At 41.1% G+C, this 25,750-nt stretch overlaps 1 protein-coding gene across 5 annotated transcripts; it reads left to right on the plus strand.

The window, feature by feature from the left end:
- The first annotated feature begins 776 nt into the window (after positions 1 to 776).
- apc2 (APC regulator of WNT signaling pathway 2) lies at positions 777 to 25,410 on the plus strand. 5 transcript variants are annotated; one of them, XM_035523187.2, is made up of 16 exons: positions 777 to 855; positions 8,026 to 8,184; positions 10,127 to 10,217; positions 10,499 to 10,775; positions 11,052 to 11,160; positions 11,471 to 11,584; positions 12,085 to 12,180; positions 16,220 to 16,312; positions 16,568 to 16,949; positions 17,080 to 17,178; positions 17,467 to 17,606; positions 17,722 to 17,799; positions 17,957 to 18,073; positions 18,159 to 18,373; positions 18,465 to 24,051; positions 25,272 to 25,410. In XM_035523187.2, exons 2-16 carry the CDS (start codon positions 8,044 to 8,046, stop codon positions 25,287 to 25,289), a joined length of 7,557 nt encoding a protein of 2,518 aa, XP_035379080.2. In that variant the 5' UTR covers positions 777 to 855; positions 8,026 to 8,043; the 3' UTR covers positions 25,290 to 25,410. The 5 variants fall into 5 exon arrangements, with proteins under 5 accessions (XP_035379080.2, XP_026852526.3, XP_081564752.1 ...); XM_026996725.3 differs by lacking the exon at positions 25,272 to 25,410 and adding an exon at positions 24,371 to 24,649; XM_081708626.1 differs by lacking the exon at positions 25,272 to 25,410 and having other exon boundaries at positions 18,465 to 24,649.
- Positions 25,411 to 25,750: the final 340 nt, after the last annotated feature.

Below are 25,750 nucleotides of genomic sequence, written 5' to 3' on the forward strand. Positions count from 1 at the left end.
TGAATATCCTTAGAAGATTACTGGTTACCCAACTAAAAGTATTAAATCTGTAATCAGCAGTATATTCTAAATGATTATACATTCTCTGAAATGTCTGTTTTCTGCAGTTTTGAGGGCCATGATGTATCAAATGAAACAGATAGATTTGCTTAACCTGAAATGGTAAGCATTTGGTTTAAGATATTCTTCCATAGTTTATATTTTCAGCTTTTTAACATATGATTGCAATCAGCAAGTTTATTTGCAATTATTTATGTAACCCTGTTAAATGTGTATCATTGTCACAAATCCTAACATTCTTTTTTAATATAGTCTTTGAGTGGCATTGTTATCAAGATATGATACTGGAATGGAAATTCACTATGAAAACCTTACCTTATATAGGACTCAGGTGGCCTATGCAGTATGTCCATCTAGGCTGATATATTCCCTTGCAGTGCAGTGGAAGAAATCATAAAATAATTCCATCAAAACAATTAAACCATAAGACAATTCCTTCAAACCAAATAACAACTTCTTCTTCTTCTTTTTCTACTACTACTGCTACTACTTACTATTATTATTATTATTATTATTATTATTATTATTATTATTTAGTTATTTTTACAGAGATTGATATATTTTGTGTTGATGGTTCATTTGCAGGTTTTGGGCATAACAACCTTTAAAGGTTGTTTTTAAGAATTTAATTTCCTGCGCGAGAGAGAGAGAGAGAGAGAGAGAGAGAGAGAGAGAGAGAGAGAGAGAGAGGGAGGTGGGGATAGTGACATCAAACCACGCAGCATCACTGCGCGTAGTCTTAGAAAGGATAGGTCCAAATCCACGCCCAGTACCATCCACGCTGCTGAGAATGAGGTAAGATTCGTGCGTTAATACATTTAAATCGCGTATTATTGCTGTGCAGAACAGCGGAATGCGTGAATCTGTTGACCAAACGGGTCCGTAGCGCATGAATGAGCTGTTTGTGTCGTCGGAAAGGAAGGGTGTCCTGATGAGAATATTTATGAGGACGAGGGAGCACTTGACATGGCTGCTCGTACCATCGCTTCGCAAATGGCATATATGTGAATGTCGAGGGACAAAAGAGAGAGAGAGAGTCTAGGCTTACCTGCGTAGGCTTCGGGGAAATTAAGATTTTTTAGGGTACACTGCACAAGGCGTTTTTTCCTCCCTCCTCGACACTCTGACGTCGAAGCCACGACCAAGGTCGACAGCGAAATCGTAGGTATGTGCTCTACCTGAGTATTTTGAATTATTAGTTGACGAATATATTTGGGTTATATTTGAAGAAAAACATAACATTCGGCCAGATATAATAAAAGAGTCCCGAAATAACAGCTCAGTACGAATATTGTGCGGGTACATATTATTGCGTCAGTTATAACCAAGAGGAAAAACGGAACCGGCGCTGCGACTTCTATGGTCACCATCCCGATCACAGCGTTGTTTCAGAAAGCAAAAGGACAAAAGATTTTACAGAGATAGACAATTTTATGTTTGAAAGTAATCTTCAAACACCTTTGGGATCAGAGAAATCAATAAAATAGTTTAGTTGGTTCTCTTGGCGGAGATAAACGCATTATTATACATTAATTTAGGCATTTGATGTGTTCAATAACAGTAATTTACTGAAGGCACTTTGTAGATGTGCATATACTGGTAGCCTTCGTGCTAGTAGTAGAACTATGTTTAGTCAATCATTAGGATGGTCTACCACTGTGGCCTAGAATATTTTAAATTACTGCTGAATGTGATCTATCTAAATTTCTGTGGGTTATATGAACCAATCCTGGTTGAGTTTGGCGTGCATGAATTGAACGAGAACATGGAGGTATATGCACTGATGTGCAAAGGAAAACAGCAGAGACAGATAGAAATAAAGTAAAATGTAACAGGGCTGTGTCTTATAAAATACGTCATGAGAACTATAGCTACTTGCCTATGTGAAAAACTTACGAATGTCCGTGACCTATGTCGTCACACATGCAATAGGACATTAATTGCAACACACAGAGGCCCTCAAGTTCTGAAGAAACAGTTGTTGTTCATTTTTCGCCAACAGCATTCCTGTTTCTGCATGTTATTGCATCTAATCTTGTGCTGCCAGAAACCCGAGTGTAATGCTGCAGGGGTACACAGTATGATGAGCCGGTCGCTGGTCCCCTGGATGAGTTGCAGAAAAGCTAGAAACTTTGTGGCCTCTTATGTGATGCTAATTTATGCATTTCAGGGAAGACATGAACATCATGAGCTCGTGTTTTCACCTGTGATATCATTTTCTTGACTAATACAATTAGGAAATGATGGTGTGTGAAGTCAGATAGATCAGATTTGGGTGTTATTGCAATGCAATGCCATATTCAGGACTGTAATTCCTGTCTGAATCTTTAAAACTGCATCCCAGCCAGAGCACTGCTACTCAGGCTTTTCTCAGAGTTTCACTTGGTTCAGCTACTTGAACTGAACAAATCCAGTGGAATACAACTTCACAACTACTGACAACTCTTTCACTAACAACATATTTTATTCAGTTGCATAAACATAATTTTTTTTTTAATTATTATCATGTTTTGTCCCTCTGCTTGGCTGCTGAGTTTCCTGGTCATGTCTGTCTGTTTCTTGAGTTATTGTACTTTACTTATATTTCACTGAAGGATGTAAAACGTGAAAGAAGATAAAGGAAGTAAAAAAAAAAAACCTTCGGTTTTCCCCAACCATTTGCATTTATATTACATTACATGTACGTTACTTTTAGATTAGCTGATGAAATGATTTACAAGATTCCTTTAAGTCATTATTTTTTTCATTTGTGACTTCTACTGCAAAGTGGATATTTTGGGGGTGGCCAACATAACATAAGGTGTCATCTGAACACGAACCAACGTCCTTGTTTACGTAACTGAGTCACGGTTCTGCTTATCTTTAAAGCTGCTTTAAGTGACCATTGAGTAAGCATTGCTGGATTTTGTCTCTTAAATGATCTGAATTACAACTTTTTGTTCTTCTGGTCTTTACTCAGTGATGAACTGGTCACACTTACAGGACAAAGTCATTATTAAGGGAAGCTTTGTTCAACATAATTTTTCTTCTTGATGAAGGTAAACATGGTGCTGTAATTAGGAACAGGTGATGTGCCAAATTGGTGCAAACAAACACTAGTTGGAAGTCATTTGAGAAGATATCAGTTGTTTTGGTCTTCTCCCTCTGATACATCTCTCCCTATATCATTCAAAATCCACATATTTGCAGGGACAAGTTCTATACAGTATCATGTGTATTTGTCTTATCTGGAGTATATTAGGAACATAGGTTTGCTTGTCTAGAAAAACCCCTTACGTGTATCAGAATTATGAACTGCAGAGATAAAACTGGTGATGACTCATTAAACCATTATCAGGGCCCTTGGTCTGGTGAATAATTCAGTGAACTGTGGATGAGAAATCTCTGCTACTCTATGAACAAAAGCCCTTGGCATTGTTGGCCTGGGCAGAGTTAGGGCACCTATCCACAGCATTCCACACTTACTGCCTGGCCCTGCTGAGTGCAAAGAGACTACTCATCATCTATACCCATTTATACAAGTTTAGTTTACTGTTCACCTTCTTTATGTCATTATGGTAACTATAATCCATCGTGCAAAAAAACCCAAAAAACAACAAAACAAAACAAAAAACAAACAGTTATTTTGTTTTTCTTTTTTTTTTCATTTTTGGTTTTCTTTTCAAGGCATCTACAGTATTTAGGTTAAATATTATGATGCTAGTCAAAAACACAATATACTATTTTTTAAATGTCATTTCAATCATTTTATTTCCGAACGGTCCATTAAAAAAAATGTGCACATTTCAATAGTTTTATTTCAGAATGGACTATTATTTTAAAACCAAATGTCTCATTATAGAACACATTTAACGAGCAGGCTGTGTTTAAAACAAGTGCCGATGTGACCTGTGCTCGGCCTGGTCTCAGAGGAGTACACTAAGAGTGTTCTCGCTGGAATAAAGAAACACAGAACGCCCTGCCTCACAATCAGAACTCGCAGGCATGCCACCCTCCGGTGCAGGTGCCGTTTCCATAGCAACCAGACAGTCTAGGAGTAAATGGGTGGTGGGTTATGTGGGTGGGGGGGAGAAGAGGGGTGTGGAGGGGTGGGGGAGCTTACTGCACTCCATCTTCTTTGTTCTCATTCCTGCTGCTCTCGGCGCAGTTAATTGGCCAATATCAGAATTCAGGCTTCTGCCAAAATTACATCCATCTGTTTTTATTACCATCCTGCTTTCACATGAGAGAAATGGTCATTCTGCATCTATTGCAATTTGTTTTCCTACAAGGTCTTTCCTCAATTTTAACAGCATTATTCCAAGCCCATATTCAAGCTTCACTGATAATGAAAGATAATATTTTTCCAGTTCATTCACTGCGTACCAATTGCCTTCTCTCAATTAACACAGTTTTCTACAAAAAGGAAAGGTTGAAATGTATGTTACATTGATTGTGATTGAGCTGCTTTGTTTCACTGGACCTCATGAACAGTAATTGTATTCAGTCAATATGTCCTGGACCTATTGGATACTATTACATGTGCATGACTGAATAGCCTCTAGTAAAGACAGGACTGGAATTATATTACTGGGTAGGTTGTTTGCTATCTAGATGATGAAACCAACAGGTCTGGGTTTCCCAAAAGCATCATAAAACAAAAATCTTTAAATGATGGAGAGAGTATTACACTCTCTCTCTCATTTAAGATGATCTTAAGACTATGATGATTGGAGAAGCGAGGCCCTATGCTGTTGACCCTGTCTCTCAACAACCCTTTCTTTGCTCTCAATTGGTGTAAACGAATCAGGGGCTTAGTTTGGTTCTAAATACTTGAAATGTTTTTATCGTGATTCATACAACTAATGTAAAATTGGGTTTGATAATTAACCTGATTTGCATTTGTGCTTCAAAGTGTATGATTTGACCTGACCAGCTGACCACATCATAAGGCTATATTTTTATATTCTTTGGGTATTAATGACATTTTATTTTGTGCTTTGTCTTAATTTAAACCATAGTAGAAATAACAGTGGAATGTAAGAATTTTCAGCAACTAGATCCTGTAGTCTGTTGTGTTGCTCATGCCAGGCTCATGTGCTTGTGGACATATGATTTTACTGTTAAAGCGAGTGTTCAAGGGCAAACAATAGTGTCTATGTATTAACTATCATTAATGAAAACAGCCAGATGTGTTATGCAATCTCCATAGTATTTTGATTATTCATATATAGCAAAATATACATATTAGATATGGTAGATATGCAGTTATTTTGTTAAACACCACACATGGGAGCATAGTGTACAAAAGAACTCAGGAATGAGTAGATGTAGTAGCTGACCAGACAGAAAACTGCACCAAAAAAGAAGCACTTTGTTTTTATATATTTATGATTCTCCATATAACTGCAAAATAATCACCCCCACCCCATCACCCCCATCCCAGGACAGGGATTGGGTGTCACCATGGTAACGGTGTACAGTGGCAACACCTCATTGGCAGCGCACTATCAATGTCTCTTGGCTCCACCGGAATTATTTTTCTCAAGGGACGGATCTCCGAATAGATTACCCAGATGGCCGTACTGAAGATAAAGATTAAAAAAACATGGTGGAGAGCAGCCGAGAAGAGAGAAGAAAGTGGCTCCATTTCCTAGCTTAAGAGGCAGCCTTTACCGCAATGCACACATAGCCAGGAGCCAATTAAGATTCAGAAATGAGGGACGCCAGGGACTACTGCCCAATTGGTCATGAATTCACTCCTTTAGACCAGTTGATAAAAAGGATGAACCATCTGTGTTTAAATCCCTGAGGATTGTCCCACATGCCATCACTTCCTTCTTTATTATCCTTGCTTTTCAAACTGTGCGCTATAAAACTGTTCCTTCCAAATGTCTTAAAATAATTTATGTACTCCTGGTCCTGCCATGCAATTTCAAATGAACAGATAGCCTATACTGATGTGTCCTTATATGCAGCAAGTACCACCAGAAACTGTTATACTGCATTCCCCCCCCCCCCTTAAATACATTTTTGCCCTACAGTGCTGACAGTTGGTGCATTTTCCATGTGAATGACATGGAGTTGGTGTCAGCCATGAAAACCAAGCCCCTGGTTTCTCACTCCATCTGAGCTGGTTCAGCATTGATCGCTGTTCCTCTGATATGATCGATCGATTCTGAAGTTGTGAACTGACTTTACATAACTGAGCCTGTCCTTAAATGTACTTCAACAGAATCCAAACAGATGGCTACGAATGGCTGAGCAACTCAATGTTTTATTTATTTATTTATTTACTTTTATTTATTTATTTACCTGTTTATATATGTTTTTTGGAGACTAGCCATTACAAAAAGATACCTGGATCGGAATACTGAGCTTTGAGTGACAATATGACTTTTAAAAATTAAAAATTAGAAGGTGACTCAAAATGGTTTCCCTTCTGAGTTACAATAGTCAAATTTTTGCATCAGTTGTCCCTGTGTCCTAAGTCATTAGACGGCACAAAACCTCCATAGTTTCATCCCAGGTCCAGCATGTACGATAGCAAATGAGAATAAATATGTGTCATCTGCATTGCACTAAATTTGAGCTTGAGGCATTTATACCTCGCAAGCATCCCAAATGCTGAGGTCTAATGCGTGACCCCTGTACTGTGCACACTCCCCCCATTTGCACGGATTTGTGCCAGCCTTCGTAGAAATGGCTTAGAAGTCGGAGGAACTCACCTCCCCCATCAAGGCACTGCACAGCAAAGCCTGAAACAACAAAGCTTCTCTAGTGGGTAGCTCTCCATCACAGAGAGTACTGTGAGAGAGAGCTCCATCTCCAGCACTGCAGTGCAGACAGTGCAGAACTGAGGAAATGGCAGGGAAATACAATATTCTGAGCCTCGTGTTTTTCCCCCTTTCCAGACAGTAGCCGCTCGTGGAGAACATTTCTGTGCGAATATAATAGAAACAGAAAGGAAGTGTAGGAGAGAATCCGGCCATAATAAGGAAAAATAAACACACGGAGAAACTCTCCTTTAGCATAATTAGGCTAAAATAGAACCAGTAGTGTGTTTGAAAATCTTCCTGGTTTTTTATTTACAAAACACATCTACCTTCTTGGATTCCTATTATTCTCATACTCTGGTGGTATCTGACAAATTAGTTTCATGAAGATCATTGCTCAAACTGGAAATTATTTTCATTACTTTGAAACCTGGGTTGTGGAATTGTAACCTCTTTTTCTTGTGAATGTACCTGTTTTGATCCTGAATTTATCATATGTGGAATTTTTATTAAGTTATCTTTTTTTTGGCAGTATATAATGTTAAGTTTGGTGTCAGGGTGCAGATGAGATTCTGGAGTGTTACGGGTTTCATTCCAAATATAAGGCACAGACCGAGGACACAGCAGTAATTTCAATCCAATTTAAATCTGTTGTCCCCTCTGTGCATCAAACAAATGTAAGATGTTGTGGGTCAAATGTAACAGGATCGCCCAGAGTAACAGGATCACCTACTGTAACAAGATCTTTATGGTCCTGCTATTGTGGTGGGTTATCTGTTCTTGTCTGTGTGCTCTCAGTGGGCATGGCCAAGTGAAAACATTTATGAGAATGGAAATAAACTGAGTTTGACAGGTGATTGAGTCGAGTTTATATAGCTTGCTGCTTCATTGTTAAAGTCACAACAATGAATTGAAACATACATAGCAAATCTCAAGTGTGGTGTCGTTTACCAAAGAGACGTTCTCAGTGGAAAGGTTTCCACAGTATATGACTTGGAATAAGTATAAGCTGCTTTGTGACAACATCTGTTGTAAAAAGCACTGTACAAATACATTTTGAATTTTGATATGAAAATGCCTTAGCAGGAAATGTGCTTTAGACTTAACTAAACAAATTAGCAGTACTTGTCTGATCAAAACGATCTTTAAGCTTCTGTGTTTTGTTGATGGTCTTGCTGCTGTTTTGACGTGTGGCCTTTGTCTATTTCAGGGACATGACCGTGTGAGGATGTCAAACTCAGTGGCCTCCTATGACCAGCTGGTGCAACAGGTGGAGGATCTCCGCAAGGAGAACTCTCACCTGCGCCGTGAGCTGGAGGACAACTCGCACCACCTGTCCAAGCTGGAAAACGAGACCTCTGACATGAAGGTGAGAGTGACCTTCTTAGGTTGTTCATTCACCAGAGTACAAATTTGAACTTAACCTAGCTGCAGTAGCAAAAATGTTTCTGAACTGAGAAGTACACGCATGTTCATGTGATGTAATTTTCATTTTATCATTAAAATATTATTTTCTGATCTCAGCAAGCAATATGCTCTCCATGTTAGCCTTGCAGTAAATGGAAAGGCACCATTTGCATGTATTCAGTTCTGTGGCGACCCACTTTCCACAAAATGTCTGGAGACACTAATGGGTAGCAGCCATAATTCACAGTCTGAATGAAGCCTGTGCACAGAGCCACTCCTAAATCTCAGAGCAAATGCACTGAAAACGTTACAATGTCCCTGTTACTGTAAAGAAACTAGCAGCAGAGGATGGACACTGTGCAAAAAAAAGGTCAAATATAAGGTGACGCTTACTACCGAACCACTTGTTATTGATCCTGACTATCAGATTGCAGAATTACTGTTACAGGTTTGATAGCCACATTTCTCCAAAGCTTCATGCTGAATTCCAGATAAGAGTTATGTTTCAAGTTTATTAATCATTGTATGGGTGTCACATGAAACCAAAAGCGTAAGGTTTTTTTTTAATACTAATGACATGTTAAATCATTACAAAACTGTAAGGCCATTTAGGTTCCCTTTCCTTTAGCTTTCTTTCTTTTTGTAAAAGGTTGGCTCTTGGTCATTAATCCATTGAATCCTGCTCATCCAAGCCAACCCCTTCATTTGGATCCACTCTGTGTTGCAAGGGGATATAAATCTTTTGCAATGAAGAAAACCTCTAAAGAACTTGCTGACTATCAGCACAGGCCTACGAAGGACCTGGAGAATACTTGGCCTCACTTCAAAATTAAGATTATGAAACTATAAGGCACTCATAGTTCATGGGACCCTGTCTTATTTACCCATGCAGATGCTCAAAACATTAAGCCTTCAGATTATTATGCACAAATATGTCTTAATTCATCTGCGTGATTATTCTAAATTAAACTCACACTGGCATATATACACATTCAAACGGCTTGGATTAGATTCTGTGGGTTAACCACTTACAATGCAAAAAACGATGTTGAATTATCAACCTTTTAAACCCAAGTGAAAAAGTTGTTGGTTGTCATTCAGTTCAAAGCCATTGAGTGACTGAAACATACTAATTAAAGTGGCTCTTTATTTTAAAGCCATCTAAGTGAAAGCCCCTAGATGAAGGTTAACAATAGGAAAAAAAACAACAAATTGACTCTTTTGAAATGCTTGATTTTTTACTTGTTTGACTTAATTTGCATTCATTCATAAATCCTGATGTTTGCAGAGTTTATTTAGGTAATATATAACATGTAGCATACATGAGGTTATAGTCTTATAAATTGCATTGAGAAGAGCTGGGCTACTAGCAGTTGAAATAATGGTCTCAAAAAGTTTGGAAGTTTATTAAGTATAAATGTAGCTTTTATTGTGGCCATAATAGTTTACAGTGTGATTTTACACTTTATGTTATGCCCTTGGTCATGGCCACCATTTTCAGATACCACAAACACCCTTGTGAATTCTTTGCTTTTCATACTCGCAGCTCTTTTCAGACCTCTACTTAACATTGTTTTTCAATCATATTTTTTAAGCGTATCTAGTAATACAGTGGCCTTATGGGTCATATTTTAGTCCTGTGATTCCACACGTGACACATGCCCAGATGCTAAATAATCTCTGGTAAGATTTTATTGTGAAGGTCAGTTGATTCTGTCATCAAATGTAGTGGGACACTCACTGGATAGCATACAGATGCACAATCCCGAGAAACTATTGTTCACCAGAAATTTTTCATCTTCTAAATTTCCGGAAGCACCCTTGCGGTCCTGGGCATTGCTTGTGATCAATGTGCTTTTGGCCACTGCATAGAGGCAAACAGAACTTTTTTCCTGCCATTTTAGGAAGTTCTGAAGCAGCTACAGAGCAAGCTAGAGCAGGAGGCCTGCACGCTAGCCTCTTCAGGGAGAGCAGATGTGCTCGACCAGTTGAAAGGTAACCAGAGCATTCCATGCACAGTTGCCAAAACCCAGCATGCACACTTAGACCATTCCATTGTTCAGGTTATATGTATTTATAATTTTGCTATAATATGGATAATTATTCAAGTGAGTATAATTTTGAACACCAAATTGATTAAATGATTACAAAAAAAAGTTAGCTTTTTGGTTATGCAAATCCGACATGAACCCAGGATTACGTAATAAGATGAAATGAAATAAAATAGTTAACATGAGAAAAGCCTGATTAAATCGTTACTTCAAACCTGTTCTCAGAGTTGCACATGGACTTAACCAACTATTATGAGCTCAAGTACCAGCCTCACAATCTGCGGGTATTCCCTGAGAGCATGGCCAAGCAACCAGGCGAGGGGGATGAACGGACTCCTCCCTCCACAGTCAGCATGAGCAGAGCACGCAGCCCTGTCTGCTTGTCGTCCTGCCAGGGTTCCACTGTATCTGGGGAGGGCACAGCCATACACCCCGGACACTTCGCCATGATGGGTGAGGGGCGCATCACTGCGCAGCATTTAGAGGAGCTCTGTAAGGAGAGGTAAGATTCAGACAGATCTTTTTGGTACAAACTACCAAATCGTGCTGCGATCTTTTCTTCAGCATGTCTTTTATAAAGAGGAAATGTGTAGTGCCACCTCACATGAATAATACATGTAAACTACTCATTTCAAATCCTGACACTCCACAACTGCGTGGAACAATACCATCCATGGCTGTTTCAAATCCTTGCACCCTCTACTGTATGAACTTGAAAAGGTACTTTTGATTGGTGCTTGAACAATTGCATGGCGTGTTGATGTTGTTGTTTTGGCAGGACGATGTTGCTGAGCGAAATTGAGAAAGAGGAGAACGAACGGCGCTGGTACTACTCTCAGTTGCAGGCTCTCACGCAGAGGCTGGTGGAGCTGCCCCGGATCGACACCGTGAGAGACTCCACACGCCACATTCCCCAGCTATAATGCTTTTGTGAAATACACAGCCATTGTTTGTCTCGGTCTAAAAACCAGGTCACCTGAATTCACAGCATTTTTGATAGATGACCACAAGCCCCAGATTTAAATAACATTTATTATGCCACTGAGTAGATATTCTTGTGCACAGATAAAATTGATGTTTTGGATATTTGGGCCAAATTGTTTAGAGGCACAATTTGTCTCAAAGCAACATGCCTTGATTATGAAGGATCTGAGCAGTACAATGACCACTTGTATATGTGCTCTCTCTGGATCTCAGTTTTCCCTACAAATGGACCTTATTCGCCAGCAGTTAGAATTTGAGGCCCAGCAGCTGCGTTCAGTCATGGAAGAGCGTTTTGGTACCAGTGATGAAATGGTCCAGAGAACTCAGGTAATAAAAAATTAAGGGTGTAAGAACTGTGGGACAGAGAGCCAGATATCTTGTGATTTATATATCGCATGCAAATTTGTCAAAGGAGTAACCTTGTAGAATATTTGTAACATGGAATTAAAAATGTGTAGTTCACTTTGAAATAAAAATAAATCAATTAAATTGGTAGATAAATGTAAAACTGAGATATAACGAGGATTGTACATAAAATGTTTAGAATCTCTTGATTTTGCTTGTGTTTTGTGTTACTGTTACAGCCTCTCTTTTTTTTTCTATAAACTAAATGCCTTATGTATATTTCTATGTATGCATTCATTTTTGAACATTGTTACTATGGACCAAACTAAATTATTACTACGACTACTATTATATGTTGGTTAACTGAATTAAGAGTATGCTAGCTTTCTTAGCATCTCATCACAAATAAATTGATAAGGAAACCTAACCTTTCACTTAATTTGATTTAAAACCTTCTCAAATGCCATAATCACGCGTTACAGATCCGCGTGGCTCGTCTAGAGCAACTCGAGAAGGAGTTACAGGAGGCGCATGGCTCTCGCAGCTCCCAGGAGAAGCCCTCCCAGTCAGAGAGTCAGGTAAGACTCAGGTCCCTGCCTCCCAGTCAGAGAGTCAGGTAAGACTCAGGTCCCTGCCTCCCAGTCAGAGAGTCAGGTAAGACTCAGGTCCCTGCCTCCCAGTCAGAGAGTCAGGTAAGACTCAGGTCCCTGCCTCCTAGTCAGAGAGTCAGGTAAGACTCAGGTCCCTGCCTCCCAGTCAGAGAGTCAGGTAAGACTCAGGTCCCTGCCTCCCAGTCAGAGAGTCAGGTAAGACTCAGGTCCCTGCCTCCCAGTCAGAGAGTCAGGTAAGACTCAGGTCCCTGCCTCCCAGTCAGAGAGTCAGGTAAGACTCAGGTCCCTGCCTCCCAGTCATGCTACATCACAATCTAGCCTCTGCCTCTGTCAGCACAGGGCAGACAGCAAGCATTTTATGCTGAGGTTTAAAAAAAACAAACAAAACAAACTAATCTGACCTCAATCAAATAACATACCAAGCATGGTATACAGTACAAAGACCGACCGTCCGTAATGGTGATCTCTCATTGAACAGAAGATATCTGGTAAATCCTGAGACAAATCAGTGGATGACTAGTGTTATACTCCTCCTGGCACATATCACAGTATCTGAACTGTCACTATATTGGTCACAAGAAAGATTGACTGAAAGCATGGATGTTAAGCATGCATTTTTAATCTTTTTATGACCCTTTGATGCTTTGACATATTGTGCCTCTGATATTGTTAAACCTACCTATCTCTCTCTCTCTCTCTCTCTCTCTCTCTCTCTCTCTCTCTCTCTCTCTCGCTGCGAGGTTTAAGCAGGATGCGGGGACGAGGCACGTTGAAACAAACGTTTTAATAACAAAACACCTACACTTAGTAAACATGCTATATTATATCAAATACCGACAAACTTAGGACAACACACGAGACACATATATACACACTCAAGACAATTACACAAGGATCAGGTGGATGACATGAGAGGGCGTGGCACTACACACTAACGAACACACACAGACGTTTGAGGAGGAGGGAGGGGCCAAATCGTGACAGAGCCCCTCTCAAGGGTGCGACTCCTGGCGCGCCAGCCTGTCGGGTGCCAAACTCACCAAACGGCGAGGCAATAGGACCAGACAACCTGCCACGGGTCAGCGCGAGCATGACAGCGGGGAGAAGGACCGGGACGAGGACAATGACAGACACAGGAATGCATACACTAACAGGGATGGAAACAAAGTTACCGGTATATTCAGGGTAATGGGGGCAGGAACATGAACACCACACATTCAATAGTCCAGGGAAGGGAGAAGGCACCCCAGACAATCCACCAGTCATCGGCTGATTTGGAGGCTGACCAGGCTGGGGAGGACTGGCTTGGGTAGCGGCAACTGTCCCGATTTTGGCGCATGCGCGCCGGGGAGCGCACCAGCCATGTTGCCCGGTTCCGGTGCAGGCACTGGTGTCGCTGCCTTTTTGCCTCCCTGAAGCTTAGGCGTAGGCACATGCGCTTTGGGGCCTCTCACCTTAGGGAGAGGAGTGTCTTCCTCTGATGACACTGCCTCCCTGCAAGCCACCCAGGGCAGCTTGCTTGCTCCGGGGCGGCGTACTCTGGGCGGAGCCTAAGGTGAAACCTTGGGTACTGGGGACTCATCGTTGCTGGGGCTATTAGCGTCGCTGTAGGAGGGAAGATCCCTATGAGGGTCCCCCTCTCTATCGGACTCCCTGTCCGACCGCAGACTAACCTCGCTAATAGCTCCATAACCAGCATAGCCCCTATAGTCCTCCCAGTAGGGGTCGTAGGACCCAGTGGAGTCCACCTCTGAGTGCCAGTTTTCATAATCCGGCTGGTCTCCGTAGGACACAGCCAAGTCCGACCACAGACTATATACAGGGCCCCCCCAAAATCGTCCACCAGGTTCCTCCCTCGTCGAAGATCCCTGGAGCGAGGCCAGGATGAGTGATGGCCTCTCCGCGGGATAGTTGAAGTCCACGGAGGAGTGGAAATCATTATACTAGTCCTCTGCCTCCGCACCTGGCCCACGCTCACCTCTGGTGGGCGTCAGGAGGTGCCCAAGGTCACGGGGGGCTTCCCTGTACGGCTGTGGGAGGCATCTACCTCCCTTCCTTCTCTTCCGTTTTCCTCTCCCAGGCATCCTTGATCAGTCCGTGTTTCTGTGAAGCTACGAGGCTTAAGCAGGATGCGGGGACGAGGCACGTTGAAACAAACGCTTTAATAACACAAAACACCTACACTTAGCAAACGTGCTATATTACATCAAACACTGACAAACCTACGACAACACACGAGACATATATAAACACACTCAAGACGAATACACAACAAGGATCAGGTGGACGACATGAGAGGGCGTGGCACTACACACTAATGAACACACACAGACGTTTGAGGAGGAGGGAGGGGCTGTATCGTGACTCTCTCTCTCTCTCTCTCTCTCTCTCTCGTCTCTCTCTCTCTCTCTCTCTCTTTATATATATATATATATATATATATATATATATATATATATATATATATATATATATATATATATATATATATTCTTAGATATAGATATATACATAAATAGAACATAAATAGAAGATTCTAAGATTCTAGGGAAACACTTTGCTTTCACAGCTGATTTGAACGTAAACTGGTTTCACCTCCTAAAATGTAAGAAACACTTTGCTTGCATAGGACATCCTGTTTTTCTAGGAAACTTTATGTACTTGATGTTATTTACATCTTTTACTAAACTGCAGTTACTCCCTGGATCGTCTTACACACACACACATATATATATATATATATATATATATATATATATATATATATATATATATATATATATATATATATATATATATATATATATAAATCAGCTATTTAATTAGTTAACTATTAAATTGTGTGTAAATAACCAAAATAAAAACCTGCAGCTCATATGTTACATGTGTCATACTGTGTGTCAGTCTTGTAGTTAATCTGCTCATAATTTACTGTTTAATGTATATATGTACCATATCTAATGTTTAATATTGATGCTGAAGAATATATAATTTTGCTGAAGAATATATAATATTTGTGTTCAAACTGTGTGTTCATTAGATAGTAGCTTTAGATTTAGGGAAAATCGCTACCTGTTTAACATCTTTTGTTTATACTGCATTATGGTGCTATAATTCCATGCAGTTTCATCTTGCACTGCTGTCTGGCAGGTCAAGCTGTCACTGAAGGTTGCTGTGCAGAAAACAGGGCATGCACTCTCACAGTTTTCTGATTGGCTGCTTAACCCCTGTCTGGCCCTCCCACTGTGAAGCTGTCATTTGGAAGCATGGCCGAATGCTTGTCTGCCATGTCAGCCCAGAGCTCCCTACAAAACAGTAACAACTTCTTTATACCATATTGGCTGTTCATTTAAATTAAGAACAAAATAAAATTGTATAGTCTACAAAATACTGAGTAACTCAATCTTCTGATTGATTAACAATGTTATTACAAATGCCGGATATCACTTTGGCACTCGGTTCAAAGAGATGGAGTATATATTTTAACATTGTTTAAATGACATAGCAACTGATTTCCTTAGTTCCATTACACCAGTACCTACTTTTATTAAAGATATTCAACACTGTATGTGTGTAGCACACACGTGACTGGGAAGACCTCAAGGGATCACATGCCTTCCCATGGCGCCGAAGGTTGCCATAGCGATGGGCTAGGGGATGAAAGGATGAATTTACTGCTTTGGCTGTTGGAGGATTTGCAAAGGAGCCAAGTGGGCTGACAAATGTGAACGCTACAGCTAGAATGCTGCCCTTCGGACTAGTTACAGAATGCAGAGTGCAAAAGCATTTTTTGTTGCTTTCATCTCCTTCCAATGCATTAAACCTGACTGACAAGCTTTCACAAGTAAATCAATCCAAAAATGAAATCAGATGTTTGTGATATGACAGCTCGAGTCATTTTAGAGAGCTATTAAGCATTGTTTTCTGCACACCTCACACAAAGTGCTGAATGCAGTGTTAGAAATGGGTGTACGAAATGCACGCTTCTTCGTTTCCATTTTTACAGAGCAGTGACACCCTTTCCAAAGTCTCTGTCCCTGAGACGGAAAGTGGAGCAAGCAGCAGCACTATTGAGGCACCTGGAGAGGCAGGAAACAAAGTAAGACAGAAATCCTCACGTTATGTGTTATGGATTGGAGGTGTCATGTGTTTTCTCCAAACTCCAATGCACAGCATATCATGACAGTCGGTCTAAGATGGTAGACAATCTTCACAGTCATCCACATCATTTTCGGTGTGAAGATTTTTAGAATTTATAACAAATGTTATTTTCAAAATAACACTGTGTGGTGTCCCCAACATATTGCTTTTATTTAAGGGTTTGTACTGAATGCGAACTGAATATACGTCACAGGTGGAGATGGTGTTCTGGCTGCTGTCTATGCTGGCCTCCAGAGATCGGGAAGAGATGTCCCGTACCTTGTTAGCCATGTCCAGCTCGCAGGAAAGCTGCCTTGCCATGCGTAAGTCAGGCTGTGTCCCCTTACTGGTGCAAATGCTGCACGACGTGAGTGCTGCAGAGGCTCCCGGGGCGGCCTGCTGCAGCCGTGACGCTCGGTCCCGAGCCAGCGCCGCCCTGCACAACATTGTGTACTCGCAGCCTGACGAGGGCCAAGCCCGGCGTGAGATGAGGGTCCTGCATGTGCTAGAGCAGATCCGCTCACACTGTGAGAATGGCTGGGACTGGATAGAGAACCACCTCGCAACGCCATCACCCGGTGCTACGAAGATCAGAGGTAAGGCATGATGATGAAAACCAGTCTAAATGAATTATGACCTTATCTTTGGTATTGTGAAACAAGAGCAGCATACCACATTGCTGGCATGCACGTGTTTTGATTTGAACTGTGCACCTGAACTACGCAGACATCCCAGAGCCAGTTGATCCCCAAATCTGCCAAGCCTTGTGTGCTATAATGAAGCTTTCCTTTGAGGAGGAGTACCGAAGGGCCATGAATGAACTTGGTATGTGGAACCGCTGCTCATTCAAAAGACTTTAACAGACCTACTTTGTAACATGGGGCAATTATATAAGACTACAGGAAAATGTAAAAAGTACAAGCCATAGTAAAGTAAAAATAAGCAGATGAGTACATTAGTGCTTATATAATCTGACACCTTACTCTTGAATTCTCAAGAATTAGATGGCTCAGGATCACATTTAGGTTCTGCACTGTGCATTGATACTGGGGAAAAAAAAACAGCTTATTGCACTTATGCAAAACATTCAGTGTGTTTGTATGTTTCATTTAGGGGGTCTTCAGGCAATTGCAGAGCTAATGCAACTAGAACAGGAGCTGTATGGCATGCAGAATGAGCCCATGAACATGGCCCTGCGAAGATATGCTGGGATGGCACTCACTAACCTCACATATGGAGATGTCGTAAATAAGGTAGACTAAAATACAGAGGAGTTAACCTAGAGCGATGAGATGACATTTTTTCTGAAACTAGATGGCTGGGATATATTTTTTTAACAGGGATACCATGGTCTTTATTTCGTTTCAGGCCACACTTTGCTCAAAGAAAAGTTGCCTTCAAGCCATTGTTGCCCAGCTTGCATCTGATAGTGAGGAATTACAGCAGGTAGTGAAATTCAGCTGCTGGTGGAATTTAAATGTATTGTTTTTTAAACTTAGAATACATAGCAAATTGAAAGCATTCCATAGTTCTATCTTATTTTGCAAGATTTTCTATCCATTCATCCTCTAAAAAAATTGCATTATGCTTTCTGTGCATGCAGGTGGTCTCAAGTATTCTTAGGAATCTTTCTTGGCGTGCTGATATTAACAGCAAGAGGGCCCTTCGTGATGTTGGTAGCGTGTCAGCATTAATGACCTGTGCACTTCAGGCTACAAAGGTAAAATATACCTATTTATAAATTAATACTATTATATTAGTTCCCATTAAAATGTACTAAATCTACTATTTTTATCTCTACACAGGAATCTACCCTAAAAAGTGTTCTAAGTGCTTTATGGAATTTATCAGCACATAGCACTGAGAATAAGGTGGCAATTTGCTCTGTTGATGGTGCGCTTGGATTTTTGGTCAGTACTCTTACCTACCGATGTCAGACCAACTCGCTGGCAATCATTGAGAGTGGTGGAGGTATTCTACGCAATGTGTCTAGTCTTATTGCTACCCGAGATGACTACAGGTATTATTCTGCACTCCTTCTTGAACAAATATTGCATTATGGTTGTTGTTCTTATTGAATCAGTAATATTTTTCCCCTTCTTTTTCTCCAGACTAATCCTCAGGGATCACAACTGCCTCCAGACTTTGTTACAGCATCTGCGATCTCACAGTTTAACTATTGTAAGCAATGCTTGTGGAACTCTGTGGAACTTGTCTGCTCGAAGTCCAAAGGACCAAGAATTACTGTGGGACCTAGGAGCTGTGAGCATGCTACGGAATCTCATCCATTCAAAGCACAAAATGATAGCCATGGGAAGTGCTGCAGCTCTGAGAAACCTCCTCACAAACCGACCACTCAAATATAAAGATGCAGCTGTTATATCTCCAGGCTCCTGCATGCCTTCACTTTATATGAGGAAGCAGAAAGCATTGGAAGCTGAGCTAGATGCAAAGCACCTAGCAGAAACATTTGATACAATTGAGAAGCAAAGCCCTAAGCATTTGAGTATTAACAAGCCCTTACGACACATTGAAAGCTTGGCTAAGGACTATGCCTCAGACTCTGGATGTTTTGATGATGATGAGGCCCCAAATGTTTCAAGTAGCTTAGACACAGGAACATTTTCCATGCTTTCTATGTTCCTGAACAACTCTAACTTCCTTCAGAATCTGCCTCGCAAAAAGGAGGCAGAACCTGAGCGAGATGTGGAACCCCAACAAGCAGAGGATAAAAAAACAAAGCCTCCCGAAGATGAAGTGACTATGGCAACAGAAAAGTTAGCAAAAAAGATCACCAACACTGTGGCTAAAATTGACAAGCTGGTGGGCAATATTACCATGCATACATCTTCAGAGGACAGCTTCAGCCTCAGTTCTGAGGACCATTTTGCAGATTGGAATTATGGTCCTGATGATCTCCACGAGGCACGAGCCAATTCATGTTCCCCTTGCCGCCTTTCTGAAACCAACTCATTTTCACATAAAGACCGCCTCAGCAAAGCCCATGCCCTCCTGCGGCTAAAAACAGCCAATTCAAGTTTGTCCAATGATAGCCTTAACAGTACCAGCACTAGTGATGACTTCTGTGGTAGTAAGGACCAGATACGATCTTCTATGAGGCCACCAGATCAAAGGCGTCCAAACAGGCTTGAACTTAAGGTAGCTCATGAACAGCTGCTAAATAGTGGTGGTGTTTCCAAAGTAATTTGTCAGAATGAGATACCTGAGAGGGATTCTGTGACTGCAAAAGATCTACAGTTGCCTGATCAAGGTAACGCAGATGAAGAAAAGAGTCAAGACCCTTGTATAGCAACACCAGCAACTGTATCAACAAGAGTATCTTCTGATACCAGTGTACCTACCATCAAGCTCTCCCCCTCCTACCAACATGTTCCACTGATCCAGAGTGTTGCCAAGTTTGGTGTTGCAAAGACTGCTATTAATGTTCAGGCAGCTCAAGCAATGAGAAGACAAGCCTGGGTCCCAACTGTGATGACTGGAGGAAGTATTAGCAAGTTCTCTCCAATGTGCTCTGCAAGAAGCCCAACAATAGGTCAGCTTGAGACACCACAGAAATATTCAGTAGAGAACACGCCAATCTGCTTCTCACGCTGCAGCTCTCTGTCCTCCCTTTCTTCTGGTGATGGAGCCCTCGATGGACAGAGTCAAAGTGAAAATGAGCTGGAGAGTGACTCATCTCTTGAAATAATTGAGCTTGAGGATGGTGAAGTAGTGAGGAAGGAGGAAGAGGATGAAACTCTAGAAGATTTTAGCGACAGCCAGTTGCTTATGACTGACCAGAAAACCTGTCCCACTAGTAACAGTACTACTAATCCAATTGAGATTCCAATGAGACATGAAAAAACATTCCTCAGGGCAGGATCACCAATGATACAGGAGGACAGGACCCCATCCAGTTCCTCAGACAACTACATTCATGAAACTCCACTAGTGATGAGTCGTTGCAGCTCTGTAAGTTCACTTGGCAGCTTTGAGTCCCCTTCAATTGCCAGTTCTATACAAAGCGATCCATGTAGTGAAATGATAAGTGGAACTGTGAGCCCAAGCGACCTCCCAGACAGCCCAGGGCAAACCATGCCCCCAAGTCGTAGTAAAACTCCATGCTGTGCTGAAACAAGTGGACCAGAGCAGCAAAATCTTGGTGCTATTGGAAGCCAGTGGGAAAACAGCTTGCGGAAGTTCATGGAAATCGCTGACTTTAAGGAAAGGTTCAACTTACCTCCAGACTTGGACACAATGATCTACTTCACTGTCGAAAAACCAGTGGAGAACTTTTCTTGTGCCTCTAGTCTGAGTGCCCTTCCTCTGCATGAGCACTACGTGCAGAAGGATGTGGAGCTCAAGCTTACTCCTTTGTTAAATCAGCAAGACCCTGATTACTCTGGGGAAACAGATGTTGCTGATGATCCATCATGTATGGATCAAGATCAGTACAGTGAGGGCAACTCAGATGATGACATTGAAATTCTCAAAGAATGCATCAATTCAGCCATGCCCTCAAGGTTTAAGAAAGTAAGACCCACTGTGATGACTGCCCTCAATACCCAATCTCGAAGATCTGTGCAGTTACCAGTATACATGGTGCTTCAGAATAATAATAATAATCAGTTGTGCTCTAGTCGAAAGGTTGGATCATCTATGAAAGATATTCATCATGATGATTCTTCCTACACTGATTCTGCTGAAGGTACTCCCATTTATTTCTCAAGTACCACTTCTTTAAGTGATGAGACCCTTCAATACCCAGTCAAGGTAAAAGGGTCAAGGGACTGGCGTTCCCGCAACAAAGAGACACAGAAGCTTATTGACATAGAGGCAAAGAGAATTGAAGAACTACGCCTTTTCTCTCGCTTCCATAAATCAACTAAAATGCCATGTCAATCTGACACAACAAACCAAATGAACAAAACAATCAAACATATAACACCTACTCAAAGGTTACTCATACAAACGAAGGAGATGGCAGCAAAGATGACTCAGCAACGGGTCCAAAGCCAATCCCCAGTCCGTCAAATGCAAAAGCAGGGACAGAACCTATCACAGAGCATGCCACATTTAGATCAACCAATCAGAAAGCAAAGCACAGACATATACCAAAATCAGAAGGCATACTCCAGGGGTAATACACAGGAAAACACTGCATTTCAGTCCTTGTGTACCCATCCAGTACCCATGGATGATGCAGTTTGCTGCTTCTATGATAATGAAATGAATAAAGAGGATGGTATGATGGCAAGGACTAGACAGAAACATTTGAGTGATTCATGTAAAAATAATATAGGAATCCACTATGCTAACACAAAAGGCAGAGTTAACAATTTCCAAAGAAATGGCTTTCACAGAATCAAGCAAAATCTAATTATGGAAGAAGCGCCCCCATGTTACTCTCTCAGTTCATCTCTCAGTTCCTTAAGTGATGCAGATTTTGAAGAGCACCAGGGGAAATCACAGCATGTATGGTTCAGAAATAAACAAAATTCAATGTCAAACCCAGTTCAGGGTCCTTCCAAACCCCAGAATATCCAAAGTCAGTTTGAAAATAACAGTTCACCGAGTTCAGTCAGCATGGATTCTGAGGATGATCTTTTGTTAAAATGCATAACATCTGCTATGCCAAAGCAGAAGAAAAAACAAGTCTCCAGAAAAAGGAAAGGAGAGAAAAAACAAAAACAGAAAACTCAGAAGGAAACTGGGGACTGGGGTCATGAAAATGATTTGGACAGTGATGAAATGGCATCTGACAAAGATTCAGATCTCAACAGTGTTGAATGGCGAGCAATACAGGAGGGAGCCAATACAATAATCACAAAGTTGCAAGCGTCAAAGTCCCAAGAACCATCTTCAGAATCAGAGTCAGTTCTTTCATTCATGTCTGGATCAAGCTTTACCCCAAAACCTGACATAAATGACAAGAAGAAAGTTATCAAAGACAACAAAAAGTCTAATAAGCCACTTGATTTTGCCCCACGTAAACCAGTTCCAAACTTGCCTGTGGTTTTCAGAGGCAGAACAGTGATATACATGCCCAAGAAAGAGACAACACTTTCACAAAGACCACCACCTGTGAAACTAAACACCAAGACAGATGCCCCAAAAAATCCCAGCTTGGCTCAACATCGGTCCAGAAGTCTTCATAGACTAGGACGCTCTAGTGACTCTACTCAGCTTTCATTGCCCAAGAGAAGCTCAACTCCTCCTGCCAGGATTCCCAAGAGCTCATCATCGGGATCATCTCAAAATTCAACCCCTTCCAGGCAGCCACAAAAAAAGGTTACCTCCCCCACTCAAACAGTTAAACAAGGCCAGAAAATGGCATCTTCAGCTCCAAACAGTCCACCAGAGAAGAAAGGAAATATCTCCACTACCAGTCAAAGCCCAAGATCTCCAGGTGACAATAAAACACAAAAATCCCCCGTGAGAATACCATTCATGCAGAATCCATCAAGACAGTCAAGAGCAATTTCACCTTTAGTGACTAACCAGCCTGCTACTATCAACAGACAACATAGCCAGTTATCAGGGAAGAGAATCCTACCATCTAATCGAGTGGATTTAGTTCGCATGACATCTACTCACTCACATAATGGTGAATCAGATCGCAATGGATTCCTGAGACAGCTAACTTTCATTAAAGAATCATCAAACCTCTCAAGACAAAATGTTCCTTCCTCACGCTCTGTTCCTACATCTAAGCATGCATCTCCACGAAGAGCAGGCCCAGGAGCTTCAGCAGTTTTCCTATGTTCCTCTCGTTGCCAGGAACTAAAGCCAGCAGCACAAGATCCAAGAAGAGTGCAGGGAGCTCAAGGGCCAAGGAACGGACGAGAACAAGGCATCCTTAAGCAAAGTATGGTACTATCCAGGGCAAATTCCAGTGACAGGGATCTCACAGTGAAACGTCCAGCCAGAAGAACAAGTTCAGAAAGTCCCTCCAGAGTGCCTCAGAAAAATGTATCTGAGCCAAAGCAAAGAGAGAAAAGAGATGATACATTCAAAAGATATTCTTCTTCTCCCAGTATAAATGTCTTAAGTCGCGTAACTAGCCGCTCCTCCCTGCGCTCCTCATCTTCGGACTCAAGTGGGCGGGCTAAGAGTGAGAGGGATACAAAACAGAGGCAAAACAGAGGTGGATCACGAAACAATAATAATAAGGTCACATGGAGAAGGATTCGTGATGAAGATGTTCCCCAGATTTTAAAGAGCACGCTTCCACCTACTGCACTGCCTCTGATGCCTTCCCCTGAAGGACAGAAGCCAATGCCTCCACGATTACCAGGAAAACTGCCAACAATTACACTACTATCACGCAAAACAAGTGATGCAACAGTTCAAACTGAAGACCTCTCAACCAAAACCAACTCAAGTACCTCCCCTACAATTGAAAATGGTACTATGATTTCAGAGGAGGCCACAAAGATTGCTCTTCTCAGAAAAATTAGCATGTCTTCTGGAAATAACCTACAAGACGGTGATTCTGATGGATCCCTCAGAAACTACAGCACAGCTTCCACCTCAACCTTTCAATCTGTGGAGAGCAGCTCTAGTGTTCACAGAGGTCACTTTCGACAGAGCTCTCCCAGCAAAGCTGTTAGAGTCACTCCATTCAACTATGTCCCTAGCCCTATGGCCAGTTGCTCTCCAGAAACACAGGGTCAAGCACCAACAACACCTGAGAAGGTTGGTGAAAAACTTGAAGCCTAAAATATATCTTTTTTTTTTTTACAAGCTTGACTTTGTTTCTGATGCTGTAAAAACTCAGGTGGTTTAGTGAGCAACATTAATCTCTTTACCTCAGATACTCTAGTCTTGTGCTTGTCAGTTGCATCAACAATTATTTATCTGACAAACATTGTCTTTTATCAGCTTTCTATCGCTGGACATTGGATGTAGAAAAATAAGCATGAACTGTAGTTACGCAATGAATATAAGCTATTATATGGAACTTACACACTATACAAGTGAAACAGTTGCTTTTTCTTTTTATATTTTTGTACAGCTACACACATGAACCATTGGCCTTTTTGTTGGGACACTTGATCATACAAAATGACACACATACTGTTCATTATGGACCACGATGGATGACCACATCTAGTTGATGATCATGAAATAAATATGCAAATCACCCAAGATTAGAGACTTGTTTATTAGACATTTTGAAACATGTGCCACCAAAACCTTGAAAAGACTGTTACAGAGCAAAAGAGAAAAACACAAATGTATGCATTACGCACAGTATTTCTTGTATGCCATTATGCCACACCAACACTGATTTTGAAAGATCTTAGCCTTCATATTTTATTATTGCAGGTAAATTTATTTGTGGTAGAGGAGCCAAAATCACCACATCAAAAACAAAATGTAATCCTTGTTGGTATTTAGTGATAATGTACATATTTGCAGACAAAGACTCTAATGCTTCCCAGTAAGCAAAAACAGCTCTTAGCACCACTACTGATAGCATGCTCTATATCCAAGGTATTCAAATCACAGTCCTCAAGCTCCAGGTTCTACAGGTCCACCCACCCTTTACCTAGGAGTCAGGTATGATGAAAAAGTGGCCAACCAGTTACATTAATCATTTAATAAACTGCTAGTGATTACAACATCCAGGACCGGATTTGGATTTGAGGTCTTTGATTTGCATACCATTACTTTATATTCACCTTGTTTGCACACCTGTGTGTTATTGATGTTGAATAATCTTTTCCTCTGAGGCGCAAGTAATAAAACTGAAGAAAGCGATGAGGAAAAACCACACAAAAACCACACCATGCCATTCTTTTATATAAAAACCTACTTCTTAATTGTTTGGCAACTGTATGTAGTACACTTAGCTGGTTTTACATATTACTGCGTATTAAATGCTTCGATGATGTAATTTTGTGTATGATCAGGTATGCTTTAAGTCATGAAGAACAAGAACAATGAGGTGAAATTCTCTGGATTATTCAAGAGGAACTAAGACCTCACTGACCATCTCAACAAGTATCTGTGTAAACGGCACATAATGAGGATACAGTACCACTGATGTGTCAATCAAAAGCAAACCACCATTGCACAAGCAGATGGATACTATAATAGCAACAGGTAAACCCACTCTTCTACTAGCTATATGATATAATGTCCTTTATTATTTAGCAAATGGTTAAGTGCAGTAGTTTAACAATCCTTGTGTAGCTGTTTTATACCTGCTTGATTGAAAAATTAATAAGAATCAAACATACAGTATGTGTGTGATCTCTATAAATTGAAACGCAAATGTCCAAGGTCTGGTGTTGAGACGTTGACATTGTTGGCCCACACATAGCGAACCACTTATATTTAAAGCCCCGATTACCAACTATTCTTACTACAACAGAAACTTTCAAACAAG

Source organism: Electrophorus electricus, chromosome 26 (genome assembly GCF_041902795.1).
Source record: "Electrophorus electricus isolate QZ-2024a chromosome 26, ASM4190279v1, whole genome shotgun sequence".
In the NCBI taxonomy this organism is placed as follows: domain Eukaryota; kingdom Metazoa; phylum Chordata; class Actinopteri; order Gymnotiformes; family Gymnotidae; genus Electrophorus; species Electrophorus electricus.

Bases quoted from the DNA above. Each gene is read 5' to 3' on its own strand.
- apc2 (XM_081708626.1), top strand. From the start codon at position 8,044: ATGTCAAACTCAGTGGCCTCCTATGACCAGCTGGTGCAACAGGTGGAG. The intron at 16,950-17,079 runs GTAAGGCATGAT...TGAACTACGCAG, and splicing joins CGGTGCTACGAAGATCAGAG to ACATCCCAGAGCCAGTTGAT. The intron at 18,074-18,158 runs GTAAAATATACC...ATCTCTACACAG, and splicing joins GTGCACTTCAGGCTACAAAG to GAATCTACCCTAAAAAGTGT.